The sequence below is a fragment of the Leptonychotes weddellii genome, chromosome 12, assembly GCF_054177405.1.
Source record: "Leptonychotes weddellii isolate Sample4059 chromosome 12, ASM5417740v2, whole genome shotgun sequence".
NCBI classification, from domain to species: domain Eukaryota; kingdom Metazoa; phylum Chordata; class Mammalia; order Carnivora; family Phocidae; genus Leptonychotes; species Leptonychotes weddellii.
In genome coordinates, this window is record NC_138380.1 from 93,250,409 (window position 1) to 93,267,688 (window position 17,280).

Sequence of the window (17,280 nt, forward strand, 5' to 3'; positions counted from 1 at the left end):
GGGGATTGCTGAGGGCACTCAGAGGTGTGCTCAGGGGGACTGGGGAGGCCAGGGAGCCTTCAGTGGTGGGGGCACTTAAGCCCCAGCTGGGGAGGAGGGCTGGCTGGGGAGGAGGGCTAGGTGTGGTATTCAGAGTGAGACTGAGGGGGACTGGGGGTCGGAGGGCGGTCTTGGAGGGAAACCCAGAAAGCACTGCTGTGGGCTCACCAAGGGACTCACATGGGGTCTCTGGAGGGCTAAATAGAAGGGGGCTTCGCTGGGGCAGATTTAGTGGGGGGGGGTGGGGAGAGGGCCTCAGGGGGCCCTCCGCAGCGTGTGTGGGAGCTTAGGGAGCCCAAGGAGGGGGGCGCTCAGCATCTTCTCAACCACGTCCCTGCTTTTCAGATCCTTCCTGACCACTTTTCCTTTGTGATGACTCCCATCCTGCTTTTTGTTCCTGGGAGTCCTGGAGACCAGCTGCTGTGGGGCCCAGATTCCCCTCTTGCAGGGCTCTACCTACCCCCTGGCCCCCTTCCTCCTCTGCAGACTTTCCTAGGTCCTGTGCAGGGCAGCTCCTCAGAAGATCAAGCCCCCAGCCTAAATGACCGTGTGTCCAGCCTGGGCTACACACCCATCCCTAGCCCCTGAGCTGGGGAGGGGTCTCAGGGTACAAATAGAGCTTCTGAGAAGCCCCTACAAGGGAGGCAGTTCTGAGGGGCCTGTCCCACTATTTCCCAGCTGACTCACATGCCTCTGGTCTTCCCCGGCTGTGGTCCCTTCCTGGCCACTGCCTGCCTCCAGGCGAACCTTCTCGTAGTATACCCCCATCCTCTCCTGCTCTGACATCTCCTGTTCCCTCTGGGCTGGTGGCCTGGGGAACCCGCTGGGAGGGTTGTGGTAGCGAGCAGTGCTTCTGGGGGCCGGGGCAGGCTGATGGCATCAAGTCTGTGCTCCTTAGGCTGGTGAACTACTAAGGAGGTGAACAGGACACATTCTTTGCCCTCTTCGGGTCTCCAGCTGCGCCTAAGAACTAAGCTGCCATCAACAGGAGAGAAGCATACACGTTCTACTAAAGTCTTTACAGGTGCACGGGAGCCTTCACAAGAGAACGAAGACCCAGAGAAGTGACCAGAGCAGGAACGATCAATAGCAAACACTCGGGTGACAAGAAACGCTTAGTGAAGAAGCGAAGTGACAGAGGGGTTGGGGCAGGGAGAGAATGTTGCTGGGAGTCACTGCAAGATAAGGCTTGTTTGCACAGATTTCTCTCCGCCTCATTCATCTCTGGTGGTAAGAATGTCTTCCTCCTGCGACCCCGGAGGGCACCTTTCATGTGGGGGTTCAGTCTCCCGCTTTGAAGAATAAAAAGGAGGGTCAGAGTGGGCTTCTTGCCTCTGCTGTGTGTCGGGTGCCACTAACTCAAAGCAGTCGATATGTCAAATTGGCACATTTAGGAGTGACAGGCTCTGAAACTCCTTAGGAGGCCTGATCACATCTGTGGTCCCTTTCAAAGGGTTCCTGTCCTGGGTAAGCTGCAGAGGTTCACGTTACAATTACAGGGAAAGCAGCCCTGGCCTTGGCTGACCGGACAAGGGGGTAGGGGGGCCAAGGCCACGGCATGGCCGGGTTCCCCCTGCAAACCCCCGGCATGCCCCTCAGCTGGCTTTGATCCAGCTCCGTGGGGGTTCCGCTGTGCAGCTAGAAATGGGTCCGTTCGTGAGCTGAGCAAGGCCTTGAAGGTGGGTGGCACCTGCCTGCCCAGCAGGGGTGAAGTCACAGGCCTGGGCCGCTGGTCGTGAGCCAAGACATCTGTGCTCTTCCCTGCAATCTTTCCTGTCCCTGTCGTTTCAGACTTGCAGAACAGTACAGAGCATTCCTGGGTACCTGCATCCCGACTCCTTCAATTTACCATTTGTGCGTTACCCTTTGTATACATCCTATACACATCCGATTCCTGCAACCAAGAATTCTCTTACGTAACCACAACACACTGATGGAAACCAGGAAATTATAAGACATACGGTAGTATTTTCCACTCTGCAGACCTCACTCAGCTTGTCAGATCTCTGCTTCGTGCAGGGTGCCTGATGCATTTAACCTGGGATAATCTCTCGTTTTTGTCATAAATGATAACAATGCCTGGAAATATCATGGTTTTTACTTGTTAAACATCTACTAAGACAGGAGCTTGGAATATAGTGTATTACCATTCCCAGCAACACACCGATGGAAAGGGTTATATTTCCAGTTTTACAGTTGAAAAAAGAGAGAGACTGAGAGAGGTTAGTGCTTTGTTCACCTTTATGCTTCGGGGCTTGTGGACTGAATCCGAGTTGAGTGACGGCTGGGTGCTGGAGTGGAAGGTGGGCTTGCTTCTCAATAAGAGGGATGATGGGGGGCGCCTGGGTGGCTCAGTTGGTTGGGCGACTGCCTTCGGCTCAGGTCATGATCCTGGAGTCCCGGGATCGAGTCCTGCATCAGGCTCCCTGCTCGGTGGGGGGTCTGCTTCTCCCTCTGACCCTCCCCCCTCTCATGTGCTCTCTGTCTCTCTCATTCTCTCTGTCTCAGATGAATAAATAAAATCTTAAAAAAAAAAAAAAGAGGGATGATGGGGTTGGGGAGTTTGCAACCACATAGAGAGGTGGAGGTGGGCCCAGGCCAGAGGGAAGGGGAGAGCCTCTGGGAGTGGAGCTGGGCTGTGCTAGGTGTTGTGGTGTTGACTCGCAATTTCCTTGACCTGAATCTGTTTCTATGTCTGTAAGGTGCTGATAAAATCCTCCTCTCTTCTGTGAGGACTGAATGAGGTAGCACGTGGGGAGTGCGTGGCGTAAGGCCAATGGTAAGACATCCACCAGTATGGGACAAGTGAACACATTTAAATCTATTCCAAGCAAGAACTGCCCTCCTTGTCCCTTTGAACAACTTTCAGTGGAGAAGGAGAAAAGGGGCTCCGGGGATTTTCTCCAGCAACGGCTGTCGCCCGCCCCCTATAGGACAACGGTGTCAGCACAGCATCTTGGGACCCCCGCCTGGCCTGCTGGTGAGCCTGTGTCTGTGGGTGACTGGCCTGGCGTGGGCCGGTGTCTGTTCTTGATGTTTTGCACCCAAACAGGGGGGATGTGGAAAAGTCCTCTCCACGCTCTACACTTGAAAATATCCAGGGAAGAGGGCTGGTCGGGGGGTAGGTGGCAGGACCTTCCTTCAGACACAGAAACATCTTTCTCTGCTCCTCGGGGCACATTTGCCACGCCTGGAGACATTCTCGCTTGCCAAACGGCGGATGGGGTGCTACGGGAATCTAGTGCCTACGAGGCCTGAGATGCTATCTGCATTGCATGGGATGGCCCCCAACCACTGGGACAAGCCCCTATTATCCAACCAAAACATGAGTAGTGCTGGGGCTGGGAAACCCTGACTAAGAGTAATGTGTAGAGTGATGCTGTGGGTTCTTCAAACAGGCTGTCTATTTCCATCACCTCAGATCTGGCTGCTTCCAGCATGATTGTGTAAGCTCACTGCCAAATGCCAAAGACCAAGTTCCCTTTTATGTGGCCTGTGAGATGCCGATTACGTAATACCATTTAATAAACAAGAAATGGGCAAGACGTGGAACTCTTGTGGAGCTCTGCCTCATTCATCCCCACCCATTGGCAAAGCATTATTTCAACATCTCAAGGCAAACGAGGCCTTCTAAGTCTCTGTGCGCCAGGCTGATCGCGAAGCGTGGAGCGGATTTTCTGCCCTTTCGCAGTGACGCCTCCCTGCCACCCTTTGAGGTCAGCAGCCTCCTACGTCAGTGCCTAGACAGGTAGCGGGCCAGCCCAGCAAGCCCGTGGCCCTGCGGGCTGGTGCTCAGGGGTCCTGCGTGAGCAGGGACGGGGCGGGACGGAGAGCTGGCAAGGAAGAGAAGTTTGCCTTCACATCGCTGCAGGAGCCTCTAGAAGAAAAGTGTCCTGCCCTTCACCTTAAAGATTTGATTTACAAAACACAGGAAGGCAATCCTCCCATAAATCAAAGCTCCTTTCTGGGGTTCCCAGAGCACTGGTGTGTGGGTGCTGCTCCGGGTATGTTGTCAGGAGCTGCCCAGGAGGGCTCGGGGCAGTCGGGGAGGGAGGCAGGGAGGGCCTGAGAAGGGAAGGACTCAGGGCACCCCCAGAGGGAGGGGGTAGCCTGGGAGGGCAGAGGGCACCCCAGGAGAGAGGGGGGAGGCCCAGGAGGGGACGGGGCACCCCACGAGGGAGAGCGGAGGCCCCGGAAGGGACCGGACCCCCCGCAGGAGGGAGAGGGATAAGCCTGGGAGAACTCGGGACTCCGCACGAGGGAGAGGGCGGCCCCAGACAGGCCGGCCCCAGACAGGCCAGAGGGGCGGGGCCGGGCTTGCACGCAGGCGCATGCGCTGCGCTGTCTTTCCCCCGCTCCTCCCCTCCCACCGCCTTCGTGTTTCCGGCCGCTCTTTTCTGCATCCGGGGCACGAAAACTCTCCGTTGGGGCTCGGGCGGCGGCCCCCGACCGGAACCGGAAGTCGACCCCGAGCCAGGCGGGGTAGCCGGCGTCCGACCCGTCAGCGGCGTGTGGCGGTCTCCAGGGGCGGCGGCCGCGCTGCTCCCTGCGACCCGGTCCCGCGGGCGGGCGGCCCGAGGGCGCGGCACCATGAAGCTGTACAGCCTCAGCGTCCTGTACAAAGGCAAGCCCAATGCGGTGCTGCTCAAAGCCGCGTACGACGTGTCCTCGTTCAGCTTCTTCCAGAGGTCCAGGTGAGCGGGCCCGGCGGCGAGGCCCCGGGGGGCGGGGGAGGCCCGCGGGGCGGGGGCGGGGGCCTGGGGGTCGGAGGGGGCCTGGGGTCCCGGGGGTCGGGGGAGGGTCGGGGATGGCCCGGGGGTCGGGGTTGGGTGGGCAGGGGGCTCTCCCTCCCGCATGGAGCCCTGAAATGGCCTGTTGCTCGGTGTGTGGACTGGACCTGCGAGGAATCCTCCTCCTTTCGTTGGAGAAAGGCTTATGCTGTATACTAGAACATTGGTTTTGTGCTCAGCGTTTTCCAAATTCTCGTCGTAATAGAGTCGCAAGGAGACTGTGAATAAGTACAGATTTCCCAGGTTCACGCTCAGACGCGGTGAACTAGTAGGTGGAGGCCCAGGAATGTGTATTTTAAACCGACGCCTTTCTCCCGGTGATTCTAACCCGGGCGGCTTAGGGGCCACACCTGGAGAGCCAGTTTATGTTATCTGATGGGGTTTTTCTAGCAGTTCAGTAGGAGAGGTATTGTTACGCTCCGTTTTATGGATGAAGTCATGAGGTCGCGAGAAATTATACCACAACCAGCCAGGAGTCAAACCCAAATTTTGTTTTTTCTGATTAAGCTCTGATGGTGCAAGAGGGTGTGTGCTGAAGATTTGGAAGGAAGCATGGGACGTGTAGGGCTTACAAGCGTCTTAAGTATTTCTGGACACCTTAATTGCAAGGAGGTGTGTGTGAGGAATGCTGCAGACGCTTCAGCCCATTGGTGGGAGGGGTGGGATGACTCAGGCCCCGACAGAGAAGGACCCTCCGGGCTCCGAGTCCAGTGGACGCTGCCATCTGGCTCTGTCCTCACTGCTTCTGGGCAGTTGTTGTTCTTGATCAGAGTGTTCTGCTGGCAGGATCGAAAACAGTTCCTGTTGTTGTTTCGTGGAAACGTTTAGCTTCTTCTGGGGCCTTTGGGAAGTATCTTCTTGACGCTTAGTTTTTTCTACCACGGCCTCTGCTCTGCGTTCTGTGTCGTTGCGTTTCTGTGATGGAACGTTTGGTGCCAACTTGGCTGTTTTTCTTCTTCGCTGCCCATGTATACCGAAGGTGCTCAGGGGTTTCAGTGTGGGACCTTTGCCTCACTGCTTTGGGATACCCCTGCCAGTTCGTGATGGTTGACACACTCAGTACTCTGGGCTCGCCCCCACTAGCACCTCTTAAAGCAGCATGTCGTCCAGGCCTCTCACCTCCATTCTTCCTGCCTCGTGGCTACCAGACCCTGAGCTGTAAAACCTTCAGGTGGGTCTCCAGCTTTTCTTGCCCCTGTGTGCAGACTTGTGCAACGAATGTAAGTCCCCCCTGTGTCTGGACACCGTCTGCTGTGAGCTGTGTCTCTGCTTGGTTTTACTGCAAGGACTTCCTTATTTGGAGACTTTTCCTCGGTGGGATGATTTTGATCACATCACTCTCTCGAAGGAATGCTGGGCACCAGGTATTGTGCTAAGTGCCATTCACTCCTCACAGCGAACCTGGATTTTGTGGGTTTGGCATGGGACAGGAAGTAACGGGCTTGGGGGTCACACGGCTCCCAGCCGGGGACGTGCACTCCATGGCCGGAGGTCTTCACTCCACAGAGGGGCTGCCAGAGAGTCTCGTGAGCCGAGCCGTTGTCACCTGTGACTCTTCCATTCTGGCCCATTTCTCTGTTGGGCCCATGAGTGTCCTTTTCCCTCTCAGCCTTTGTACAAGTCACCTCCTCTTCCTCCTTGGCCGACTGCTTGCCTTCCAGAGTGCCCTGGACGGGATGCCAGGATGAGCCAGCACGCCCGAGGCCGTGTTGCATGCCGTAGCCCGCATTCACCGCAGACGTGTGTCACCCCACAGCGTGTGGCCTGCGCAGCGGCGGTGTCTGGTTGTGCACACGCTGGCTTCTGCTGCTCCCCGTGTCCCAAACTGTGCTCTGACCGCAGCGTTACCTTGACTAAAGCCTGTAGAAAATCCCCACAAGGGTGGAAGTGAGTTGTCCCGATGAGCGAGGTAGCAAATAGATGTGGCTCGAACGGCTGTGAGGATTTGTAAGAAAACAGCGTCTCTCCTTAGTCACTGAGGTCGGGAGGGAAAGGAATGAGACCCAGAAGCCACAGCCCCTTGGTGTCTCCACTCGGAGGTCACCTTCCGTGATGCTGGGGACAAGGTGACAGGAAGAGGTAACATGTGTTATGTTTCTTAGCGTTCAGGAATTCATGACCTTCACAAGTCAGCTGATTGTGGAGCGCTCCGCGAAAGGCAGCAGAGCTTCCGTCAAAGAACAAGGTAAGAGGACCTGCTGCCTCGTGCCTGCGCCGTCCCGCTTCGGGCAACCCGGAGCTCCCCACAGAGGCGCTGCCCCGCGCGGAGGCTGCCAGGACCCCGCTCCTCTGCTGGCCGGTTCTCTCTTCCCTCCTCTTTGTTCTGTTTATGCACAATTCTGTGCCCACCGTTGGAGTCTGAGCTGCCTGATTCAGTTTTTACCCCAAAGCTTAGACTTGCTTCAGATCGGGGTCTATCTCTCGTGGAGCAGTAAGTGGCCTTCCTGAATTCTTCTCTTTTCGCCCACGTTGGACACATCGCAAACAAGGATTCCCAACGGATGCGGTAATACCGCATCCTGTGCTTCTTAGGTTTTTGACCAGGAATCCGAAAACTCGTTACGTTTTCTTCTTGGTCCTTACGTTCACTTTTTCATAATTCCGGTTTCCTGTAAGAGTCTTGAGGCTCTTCTTTGGGAAGCCTGTGTGACACAGACGACTCAGGAAGGACAGCTGTGTCACACAGATCGCGGGAAGCTCACTGGGCAGAGACTAGGGCCGCAGCCCCGGGGGCCGTGTGTTGGTGATGCAGATGTCCGTTACACCCGGGGGAGGGAGGGTCCCCCTGTGTGTGCCCTGCGCAGCCTCCCTGTGCCGCCCACACCGCAGAGGTGAGATTGGACCGTGAACAGTGGTGTGTGGTCAGTCTCGCTCCGGGCCTGCCTCCCTGGCGATTGCCGAGAGCTGTGTCCTCCAGCACTGACCCAGCCTCTCCCGTTCTGGGGAGTGCATGCGCATCAACAGCACATTTGCACCTTGCTTACTTGGGGACATAAAGACAGAACCCACAGAGCGTCAGCAGCGATCCTGACCTCCCCGGCCCTGCTCTCATTTATCGCTGCCCTCGTCTGACTTCAGGAGCTCACGTTCTCTCTCTACTCTTTGTTCCTGCACGGTTAGCATCAGGCAGTTCTGCATGAGCGTGAGTCGTTGGGATGAGAAGTTTCGCATTTGTCAGCTGTAGTCCTTACGTTCCTTTTTCTCTGGGGGTATGGTTAGCCGTATCCTGTCTGAAGCCTTTTGAAAGTGACAAAAATTCATACCAGGGAATGAGAACTATTTTGTAGAAGACCTATAGAGACTGAACCTTTGGATAATTTGATGACTTTTCGCACAGTAATACCGGAGAGCAGGGTCAGCAGGACTGAATTTTTTCTGTAGGTGGACCTTCTCTCTTCTCTTCTTCCCTCTCCTCTCCCTCACCCCTCCAGCCCACCACAGCAGGAAACCTGATGCTCCAAGAGGCCTTATATGGGGCCACTCTTGTAGGAACTTTTTTTTTTTATATAAAATTTTACTTATTTATTTGACACAGAGAGAGACAGCAAGAGAGGGAACACAAGCAGGGGGAGTGGGAGAGGGAGAAGCAGGCTTCCGGCTGAGCAGGGAGCCCAATGCGGGGCTCGATCCCAGGACGCTGGGATCATGACCTGAGCTGAAGGCAGACGCTTGACGACTGAGCCACCCAGGCGCCCCTGTTTATTTATTTTTAAGATTTATTTATTTATTTGACAGAGAGACACAACAAGAGAGGGAACACAAGCAGGGGGAGTGGGAGAGGGAGAAGCAGGCTTCCCGCCGAGCAGGGAGCCTGATGCGGGGCTCGATCCCAGGACCCTGGGACCATGACCTGAGCTGAAGGCAGACGCTTAATGACTGAGCCACCCAGGCGCCGCCTCACAGGGATTTTTAAGCAGTTGGAGGCTGCTCGTCTTGTCCGGGGTCTCCAGCTCAGGAGCAGGACAGAGCGTCTGAGAGTTGTGGCTCTCGGAGACATGGCCAAGCCGGAGCTGGGGCTCCAGGATGTGACTGGGAAATGCAGTCGGGACTGTGTCCCATGGGCGGTTTTCTGCACCCCTGGTGGATCCTTTAGAGCCTGGCTTTGCGCACCGGGCCTCTGGGCATTTACTCGCCTGAAGCCGGTGTTGGGCCCTGCTGGTTGCAGCGCTTCGTCCTGTGCTGTTCTGTGTGAGTCTCCCTGAGCGACAGGCAGGGGCTCAGCAGTGTGACACTTTCACGATCACGGTGAGGATGTCCAAAGCCCTCACGTCACCATGCGCGTATCTAACCTCTCCCTAGAATATCTGTGCCACGTCTACGTGCGAAATGACAGTCTCGCGGGAGTGGTCATTGCTGACAGCGAGTACCCATCCCGGGTAGCCTTTACCTTGTTGGAGAAGGTGAGTTGGCAGTGTGGCCGGGCTGGCCTTGGCCACCACTCTGGCCACTCTTCCTGCCTCTGCCTTCCCCGGGGGTGACTGTGGTTCCTGCGAGCCACGGCCGACTCTGTGCTCGGCCCTGTGGCCACCCCCCTCGGTCAGGTCATCCCTGCACCCCGGGCGCTCCTTTCCCCCAAGTGGGTCCAGCTCCGCCATGGGGCTGAGCGCCACAGTGCTCGTCAGAAACCTCTCGAGGATGCTGGCCTCTGGCCTCGCTGAGCACTGATCCTTTCACAAGCACGTGAGATCTGTGGGTTGCTTCAATCCAAAGGATCTAGCTCCCTTTTTGAAGAACTGTTTGGGAAAATGAGAGGGAAGGGACCTTTTGTCCTAGAATCGTAAAACCTGATAGAAGTGGAAACGGGTAGTTTAAAATTCTGATACTTTTATTTTTCTCCAGATGAGATTCGTGTCAGGTTGGGTACACTTCATTTTTATTTGTCAGAAATCTTAAAAACTTGAGCCTAGATTTGCCCCTGGCTGTGAGCTGTGCTCCTCCTTCTGGAGCCTGACAGCCTCTCTCAGGCTGTCCGTTCAGGTTCCGTGGCTGCAGGTGCTGATGGGCTCCTCTGTCCTGCAGGTACTAGACGAATTCTCCAAGCACGTGGACAGGATAGAGTGGCCAGTCGGATCCCCTGCTAGCATCAACTACACGGCCCTAGCTGGCCACCTGAGTCGGTACCAGGTAGGGTGGACAGGAGCCGCCAGGAGCGGCCCTGCGGGTCATGGCTCTGGGCGACTTCCTGGCAGCCTTGGTGTTGGTGTCCCGCTGAAACACTCCAGGCTCACACTGAGATCTGGAACCCGAGCTCCACGGCAGGCTTTCCCTTCTCTGCTGTGTGTGTGAGCAGCCTGTGGTTGGTGAACTTGGCAAACCCTGTCCGGCTCCCTTGGTTTGAGCTTTGTTTCCGGGTGGTTCACTGTACTCCTGATGTTGTTTTGGGCTCTTCCCTAGAACCCCCGAGAAGCTGACCCCATGACTAAAGTGCAGGCTGAGCTGGATGAGACCAAAATCATTCTGGTAAGCGGGAGCGGGGGTGAGTGCATCCTGGAGCTGGGTGGCGGGGTGGGGGATGGTGCCAGGTGCACAGTCAGGCTTGGGGTCGGGGGAGCCCTCATGCAAATGCTTCGCTGGAAGGGGTGGTTGCCTGCCTCTCCCCAAGTGTCTGAGGCCCCAAAGCCAGACCGCCCAGGCGACGCCGGGTCTACGCTGCCTGCACCCGTCTGTGTGCAATATCCCTGGTGCATGAGAGCCCCAGCCGAGACCTGCTGTGGCCCTGATCCCTCCCCGCTGTGACGGTCTCCCTTCTGGGCTTTGCTTCCCTGCCGCTGCTGCCCGCCCCCCGCCATTGGTCTCCAAGCCCAGCAGGTGCCTCTCTCGCAGGGTGTGGGCTCTGGGGGGCAGGAGAAGCCGCCCGTGCTCACTAAACACAGACCGGGGGTCCTCAGGCCCGGTCAGGAGAGCAGGAAGCCCGCGTCTTCCCTGAGCGCGCTCTGCTGGTCTGTAGCTGCTGCTTCAGCGTCTCTTTCTCCCTCTGTGTTCCTCCTCCTCTCTTTCTGATTCCAAGTTCTCTTTGGCACTCGCTGTGTCTGTTCTCTCCTCAAGTTTGGTCCCGTGGCCTCTGCCTGGTCACTGGTCCCTGGCTTCCCACCTGCCGCCATTGTGTCCGGACAGGAGCCACCGATCTGTGGTTCTTCCGCTTACTGTCCCCCAGGAGCTCCCAGGAAAGCTCTGGGGTCAAGTGCACGCTGCCTGGCGCTCACGCAGGTGCCCCACGCGCCGGCCTCGCGACGCCACCGCACGGTCACGACCGGTATACGCGTCTCCCCGGCGGGCGGGACCGGGAGCTTGTCCTTATCCACCCCGCCCCCAGTAGGTGGCAGGCGCGGGACACCAGTGCCCAGCAGCTGGTGAGCCTTAAGTGAGTGGCAGCGGTGCCCAGAAAAACGCCGCGGGCTCTGGCTCGGCCTTCGCGCCCCGCGCCGTCTGCGGGGCTTGGACGCCGGCCTGGGCAGGACCCAGGAAGCTGCGTTCTGCGGAAACCATCGGGGGGGTGCTGCAGACGTCACGCTGCGGATGACGTGGTTTGGGGGCTGTGGGTCGGAAGTGAGGTGTGAGGGTCTTCAGGTGTCTCCGTCTCTCTTCATGGGCTTCTCCGCGTGTTCTCCCGGAGCGCGGGCAGCCGGCGCGGCGGTGGCCCCCAGTGCCCGCAGAAACGGGCTTGCCGGCCGTGCCGCCTCCCCGTGCGGCCCTTTGCCTCGTTCACTTCTCGCGCCGGCAGCCGGAGTCGTGAGCTCTGTGTAGAGAGAGGCGACTCGTTCCCCCTCCTGGGCCGGTCCCCGTCCAGGGGCCCAGGCTTGCGCTCCTTGCTCCGATGAAGCCCAGGAGGGGCTCGCAGGTGCTCCGGCGACGGCCGTCCGCGCGGGCCCTCCCCGAGTGCAGCGCTGGAACACGGGGCCCTTCAGGCAGCGGTAGTCCACGTGTCCACCGTGGCGGCGAGCGTGGTGGTGTGGAGCCTGTGCTCGGGGTGCCCGGGACGGGCTCCGGGTCCTGCTCGGCTGGGACGCTCCCGACGCTCACGTGGGGGGAGGAGCCCACAGGAGAAGCGCCTCCCGTGACGGAACCGCAGGAGGGGCTCGTGTCTGCTGGCTTCGTGGACACGGAGCGTCTGCTTGTTTCTGTGTCCAGCACAACACCATGGAGTCCCTGCTGGAGCGAGGGGAAAGGCTAGACGACCTGGTGTCCAAGTCTGAAGTGCTGGGAACACAGTCCAAAGCCTTCTATAAGACAGTGAGTGCTAGCCCTCCCGCGGGCTCCCGCCACCAACGAGTTCCTAGGACGTTCGGTGGCGCGTGGGGAGAGCAGAGGGGGTGGCCCAGGCCTGGCAGTAGTGCAGGGTCTCTCGGGCGCCGGGGGAGCCAACGTGGGCAGAGGCCTGTCCCCACCCTCCCCCCCCGGCTCCGGCTGCTCTCCCTGCGCCCCCGGCCTCGCATGTTCCTGCTGCCCGCTGAGCGGTGAGGCCTCCAGGCTTCCCAGAGCGGCCCTTCCACTTCTGTTCCCCTTGACAGAAGTGGCCGGGCACGCACCTGTGTTTTCCTGTGAGCCTGGGAGGGACACGGCCATGGGGCTCGGCGGGGGGCGTGCCTGTGAACCCGTTCTCTGAGGACATTCTCAGAACGACCCCTGCGCACAGGGCCGGGTGGCGCTGGGGGACCCAGGCTGGTGCAGAGTCAGACGCTCGGTCCACCTGCAGGTGCTCTCCGTCCCCCCAGCCCACTCCATGGCCCCTGCCTCCCGGCCCCCACCGCCCACCCCGGCCGGTGTGCCGCCGTGGGGCTGCCTCCGCCTCTCCAGCCCCGGTGTGTTTCTGTCCAGGCCCGGAAACAGAACTCGTGCTGCACCATCATGTGATGGCAGCCCGCGGAGGCCCCTGTGCCGAGATGGCCCGGACATCGGCATCAGACCCGCAGCCCCTGGAGAAGCAGAGCCGCCATGGAGAGACCCACGTGGGGACATATTTTCACTTGGGAGCTCCTGGCAGGAACTGAGGGGTCGTGGAAGGGCCCGGGGCTGGGGAGCATTCAAACTTACGTGTCCGGTGATTTTTGAAAAGCTCGTTTGAGGCCCCCAAAGGTGTATTCTTGGGCCAGATGAAACCATAAACTCTGAGTGACTCACATAGACGCTGAAGGGCTCGTCTCTAACCCCTGGGAAACCTGTGGGCCCGCGACTTGTGCGAGGCCCCCGGGGAGGTCGGAGCCAGGCTTGTTGGTCCTCGGTCTGCCTTGGGGTGGTGTTTGTGCGCTGACCGTATTAACACTCTAGTAAAGCCAGGGTGAGCCCCAATCGCAGGACGGAGGGGGCAGAGCAGGGGATGGACCTACGGCGGGCGCAGTCGCGGGGGGTGAGCAGGCCAAGGCCCGCGCTGGGACGAGCCAGGCACACAGATGCACCTGTGCTGGACTGACTGCTTGCCGAGGGCGTGGCTCATCCACAGGACACAGGTGCCTGTGGGGTGGGGGACATCGGCCCTGTCTCGCAGCTTAGCTTTGCCCGTCGGGTCACAGCAGCGGATACTGTCTCTCTCAGCCCGTGTTCACCTGCCTCTCTGGCAACAAGACTGTGTTAGCGACCACCTGGGGCCTGCGTGCCTTAGCAAGTGGCCTTTGCCGTGGCCACCGTTCCTGGCCACCAAGACCAGGTGCCAGCCATCCCGAGGACTCCCAGTGCCCCACGTGTGGCCTGATCTCCGCAGGAGCACTGCTGAGAGCGCCCCCCCCCAGCAGCACGAGCCCCAGCCCTGAGCCCTGCCCACTCCCTCAGGCCCCACTGCCATGGTCCAGACTGCCTTCCCTCGTCTTGCAACGCTTCCTGAGGATGTGAGCCCGTGATGCACTCTTGGGACCTGGTCCCCTCAGAAGCCCCTGCTGGGGCTGTGTCAGACAGGGTCTCGTCCTCTGGGGTCCTTCCCTGAGCATGCTGGTTCTTGCCCTACCCAAGAGGTCCCGTTGTCCTGACACGAAGTGCCGGGCCCTGAATTCCCTTGTTTGGACCAGAAGGTGGCACCTACGTGGCTTTGGAGGACCCCCACGCCCCACCCCAGCAGGTTTACCCACCGGCTATCCTGCTCTGGGCACTGTGCTCGCCAAAGGAGTTGGCCTACCCCTAAAATAGCCTGCCCGAGGGACCCCCTGGAACGCGCAGGCCCAGTCTGCTCACTGGTGCCCAGGGGGCTGTGACCTCCCCTTAGGAAGGACCGTGGTGTCTGACTCCAACTTTGGAGGTCGCTGGGGCAGAGCTGCAGGGAGGGCCGTGGGGGGGTGGGGGGCTGGCTCAGGCCCAAACCAGCGTTTCCCCAGCTCCTGCGGTCCCACGTGGAAGCCTTTGGCAAAGAGTGTATTTTAGTAACTGCTGCCTAACTTCTCTGTTCTATCTGAAAGATTCTTATCTGGATAAAGTTGTCTTTTGAAATTCCAAAATAGTCCTCTGCTTTGTTCAAGTCTCAGGGGCCTCTTTCCTCGGGAAGCCTGCCCTCTGTGTGTGCACCTGCGGGGAGCGCCTGTCCGGGGGAGGTGGTGGCTGCCTAGATCCCGCCCCCGCCAACGGCCTTCCTAGCAGGAGCCAGGGGAGCCCTGGAGCCGACCTAGGGGAACCGGCCTGGGGAACTAGCGCACACCCACAGCAGCCTGAGCCACGTGGATGGAAACTCCTTGGGGTGGGGGGGGGCAGCCCTGCAGGTGTGTGGGGGCATCCGTGCCTCCTGGGGTGCGTGCAGGCCAAGGAGTCTCCAGTCTGCTCCCAGTTTAGGGAATGAGTTTGCTCGCTGATCATCAGAGGGCCTGAAGACTTCTCTGCCTGTTTCATTGCTGGCCCGGGGCCTTGCTTTCAGCCTTGTGACCCTGGAAATGAGAAGCAGCCTTGGGATTTCTGACTGGACCAAGGGCACCAGCTTTTTAGTATGGGGTCTTTTGCTCAAAGCGGGGTGCCACTTAACAGGGACCAACCGAAGGCTGTCTCACGGGCCCGGCTCCGTAGTTGCCCACCGAGCCCGCTGCGGGTCGCACCCCACACCTCTGGGCTCAGGAGCGTCCAGGGTGGGGCGGGGCTGCGCTGTGCATCCGTGGGGAGGCCTGGCCTGGAAAGTGTCCTCGGATTACAGCTGATAGTGGAACCCTAGATACTGTGCTGGGACCCACTGCCGCTCGCTTGAGGGCTGTGTCCTAGATTCTGCGCCCCGCTCTCGGATCCTCTGCACTCCCTGGCACGGCCCTCCCTCCTGAGAGCACCCGCTGGGCACCAAGAAGCCGCAGTCAAGGGCTCCTGTCTTAGTGACCCCCAGGGCGCCCTTCTTACCAGAAGTCACTTGCACACACAAGTTGGGAGTGTTTATATCTCGGATTGTTTTGAGGCCCACATTTCTGTCCCAGGAAAGCACGAGGCCTGAGGTACAGACAAGCATTGGCAGGGCCTGGGGAGCCAGTGTGAAGGGGAGGCTGCCCATCTTCATACGAGGGTGCACCTGGGTTCTGGCAGGGCCGCGTGGGGGAGCGGCTGGGCTGGGGGCTGGGGCTCGGAGGGGCCCTGGCATGAAGCCCCCAGCTGCACGTGAAGCCGTTTGTCCTGTTTTTCTTTTATTTGCAGTTTCCCGAGACAGAACAAAATAATGATTTTTTACACTTACAAGGCTCAGAAAGAAAAGACAATGGAACTCAGCAAAAAGAGAGAAGGGGGGCCGGCCAGCACTGTGGGCAGCCGGCCCTCCGCAGAGTGGCCACACCTCCGACATCTAGCTAGACGAGCAGGTGTGGCCTGCTCGAGAGGGGTCATGCAAAAGAACTATCCCCCAGAAAAAATCCCCAAATTATCCCAGACAGGCAGCTCCGTGGAGATAACAGGTGAGGGGAGGAGGGGAGGAGGGCCCCGGAGGTGAGGGTGGTCGGGCCACACGCTGTCCCCGGTGAGCCCTGCCGCTGCCCGCGGCCCAGGGAGCCTGGCGGATGTTTACCCTGTGTCCATGGGTGGGGACAGCTGTCCTGAGCACAGCCGTGGACGGGCAGGTGAGTGTCCATTCTGAGTGTCTGCTGATGGACAGTCCCCTGGGAGACCAGCATCCTGTGTCCTGTTCCCCACTCCGTGCCCCTCCCTTGGCTTAATTTGTGGGGGAAGATAAAGAAAATCCTTGTTGCAAATGTGATTTAAGGGGCAGGTATTGGAGCGGCAGGGTCCCGCACCCTCTGCGATCACAACCCGACCACCCCACCTGGCCAGCTACCCTGGGCGCTCTCTGCTGCCATCTGACCACAGGGCCCATCCCCGAGCCTCACCACGGTGCCCACCAGCACGCAGGGGGTGCCTCGCGATGGGCCCAGCCTCTCTTCTCATCCCGTGGTCCCTGTCCCACACTGCAGCCTGGAGAGGCCTGGTGGGGGTGGGGGCCCCGCCGCGCCCTGCCCTTCAGGCCCAGGGCAGCCGGCCCTCCCTCTGCTCTGGGCCAGACTCCAAAAGCACCGTCCGCAAACACGTGCCGTGCCCACCGGGAGCCCAGGGTGCCACTCACCCGCTTTCTGACCCCCTCCCCTTCCTGTGTCTTGACCAAGCCCGGAGCCCCTCTGTGGCCGCACCAGCTGGCGAGGAGAGAGGTGGGCAGAAGGGGAGGCACCCCGAACAGGAGGGAGGCCGGCCCAAGGGTTCCCCTCCCCAATGGGGCTGCCGCCAACAGTGTCCTCTTGGTCAGTCTCCCGCCAGGCGTGAGGTCTGCACCTCCCCGGCCCTAGAGGGACCGGAGTGGGAGCCCTGGGCCCGCGGGGGCGTCTCAGATGGCTCATCGGGGCCCCGGGGGCTGGCCCGGCCTCTGCACTGCTCGTCCATGCTGGGGGCATGAGAGGAAGGGAGGGGAACAGCCGTGCTCAGGTCCCCCTGGCCCCAGGTGGCCGGCACTCCTGACCGCAGCCATGCACGGCGGGGGGATGCAGATCTAACACACGCAGGTCCTCAGCCCGGCCCCTGTGGATGCGGTCACTGCCCCACCGGTCCCCGAGGGGCCAGGGGCGGACAGACACATGGAGCATGGGGGGGGGGGTGCCCGTCGGTTCGAAGCCCCACAAATGCCAGTGATTTGTACAGCTTTTTCCTTTGTTTTGTTCTCCTGTTTCATCCAACATCAATTGTGTGTGTGTGTGGTGGTCGTCATCTTGGTGTTAAAAAGAAATTACGTCCGGTCTTGGTTTTCTGCAGACACAGGCACCAGGGGAGGAACGAGGCAGACACAAACATGCGACAGGCAGGCCACGGGAGGGCGGCCGGGCTCCAAACACCGAGTCTGTCCCGCGAAGCCGGCCGCAGCTCTGAAAGGGGGGAAGGAGGAGCGTGGGGGTCAGCTCACGTTTGCCCCCGCCCCGGAGGAGGGGGAAGCTAGGAGTCAGCTCTCATGTGCACCCCCCAGGGAGGAGGGGGTCGGCGGGGGGGGGGGGCGGGTCTGCTCTCGTCTGCCCCACCCCCCAGGGAGGAGGGG

General features: G+C 59.8%; 1 protein-coding gene and 1 long non-coding RNA gene across 2 annotated transcripts; both read left to right on the top strand.

The window, feature by feature from the left end:
• Positions 1-317: 317 nt before the first annotated feature.
• Positions 318-4,119, top strand: LOC115941997 (uncharacterized). Its single transcript, XR_004076655.2, has 4 exons — positions 318-1,269; positions 1,831-2,261; positions 2,742-2,818; positions 2,909-4,119. It is a non-coding gene; the product is annotated as an uncharacterized LOC115941997 (long non-coding RNA).
• A 346-nt stretch (positions 4,120-4,465) lies between these two features.
• Positions 4,466-14,248, top strand: YKT6 (YKT6 vesicular SNARE protein). Its single transcript, XM_006736418.3, has 7 exons — positions 4,466-4,733; positions 6,932-7,014; positions 9,129-9,229; positions 9,849-9,953; positions 10,224-10,289; positions 11,958-12,059; positions 12,645-14,248. The coding sequence occupies exons 1-7, from the start codon at positions 4,630-4,632 to the stop codon at positions 12,678-12,680; spliced, it is 597 nt and encodes a 198-aa protein (XP_006736481.1). The 5' UTR covers positions 4,466-4,629; the 3' UTR covers positions 12,681-14,248.
• Positions 14,249-17,280: the final 3,032 nt, after the last annotated feature.

Bases quoted from the DNA above. Each gene is read 5' to 3' on its own strand.
- YKT6 (XM_006736418.3), top strand. From the start codon at position 4,630: ATGAAGCTGTACAGCCTCAGCGTCCTGTACAAAGGCAAGCCCAATGCG. The intron at 7,015-9,128 runs GTAAGAGGACCT...ACCTCTCCCTAG, and splicing joins AGCTTCCGTCAAAGAACAAG to AATATCTGTGCCACGTCTAC. The intron at 10,290-11,957 runs GTAAGCGGGAGC...TTCTGTGTCCAG, and splicing joins ATGAGACCAAAATCATTCTG to CACAACACCATGGAGTCCCT.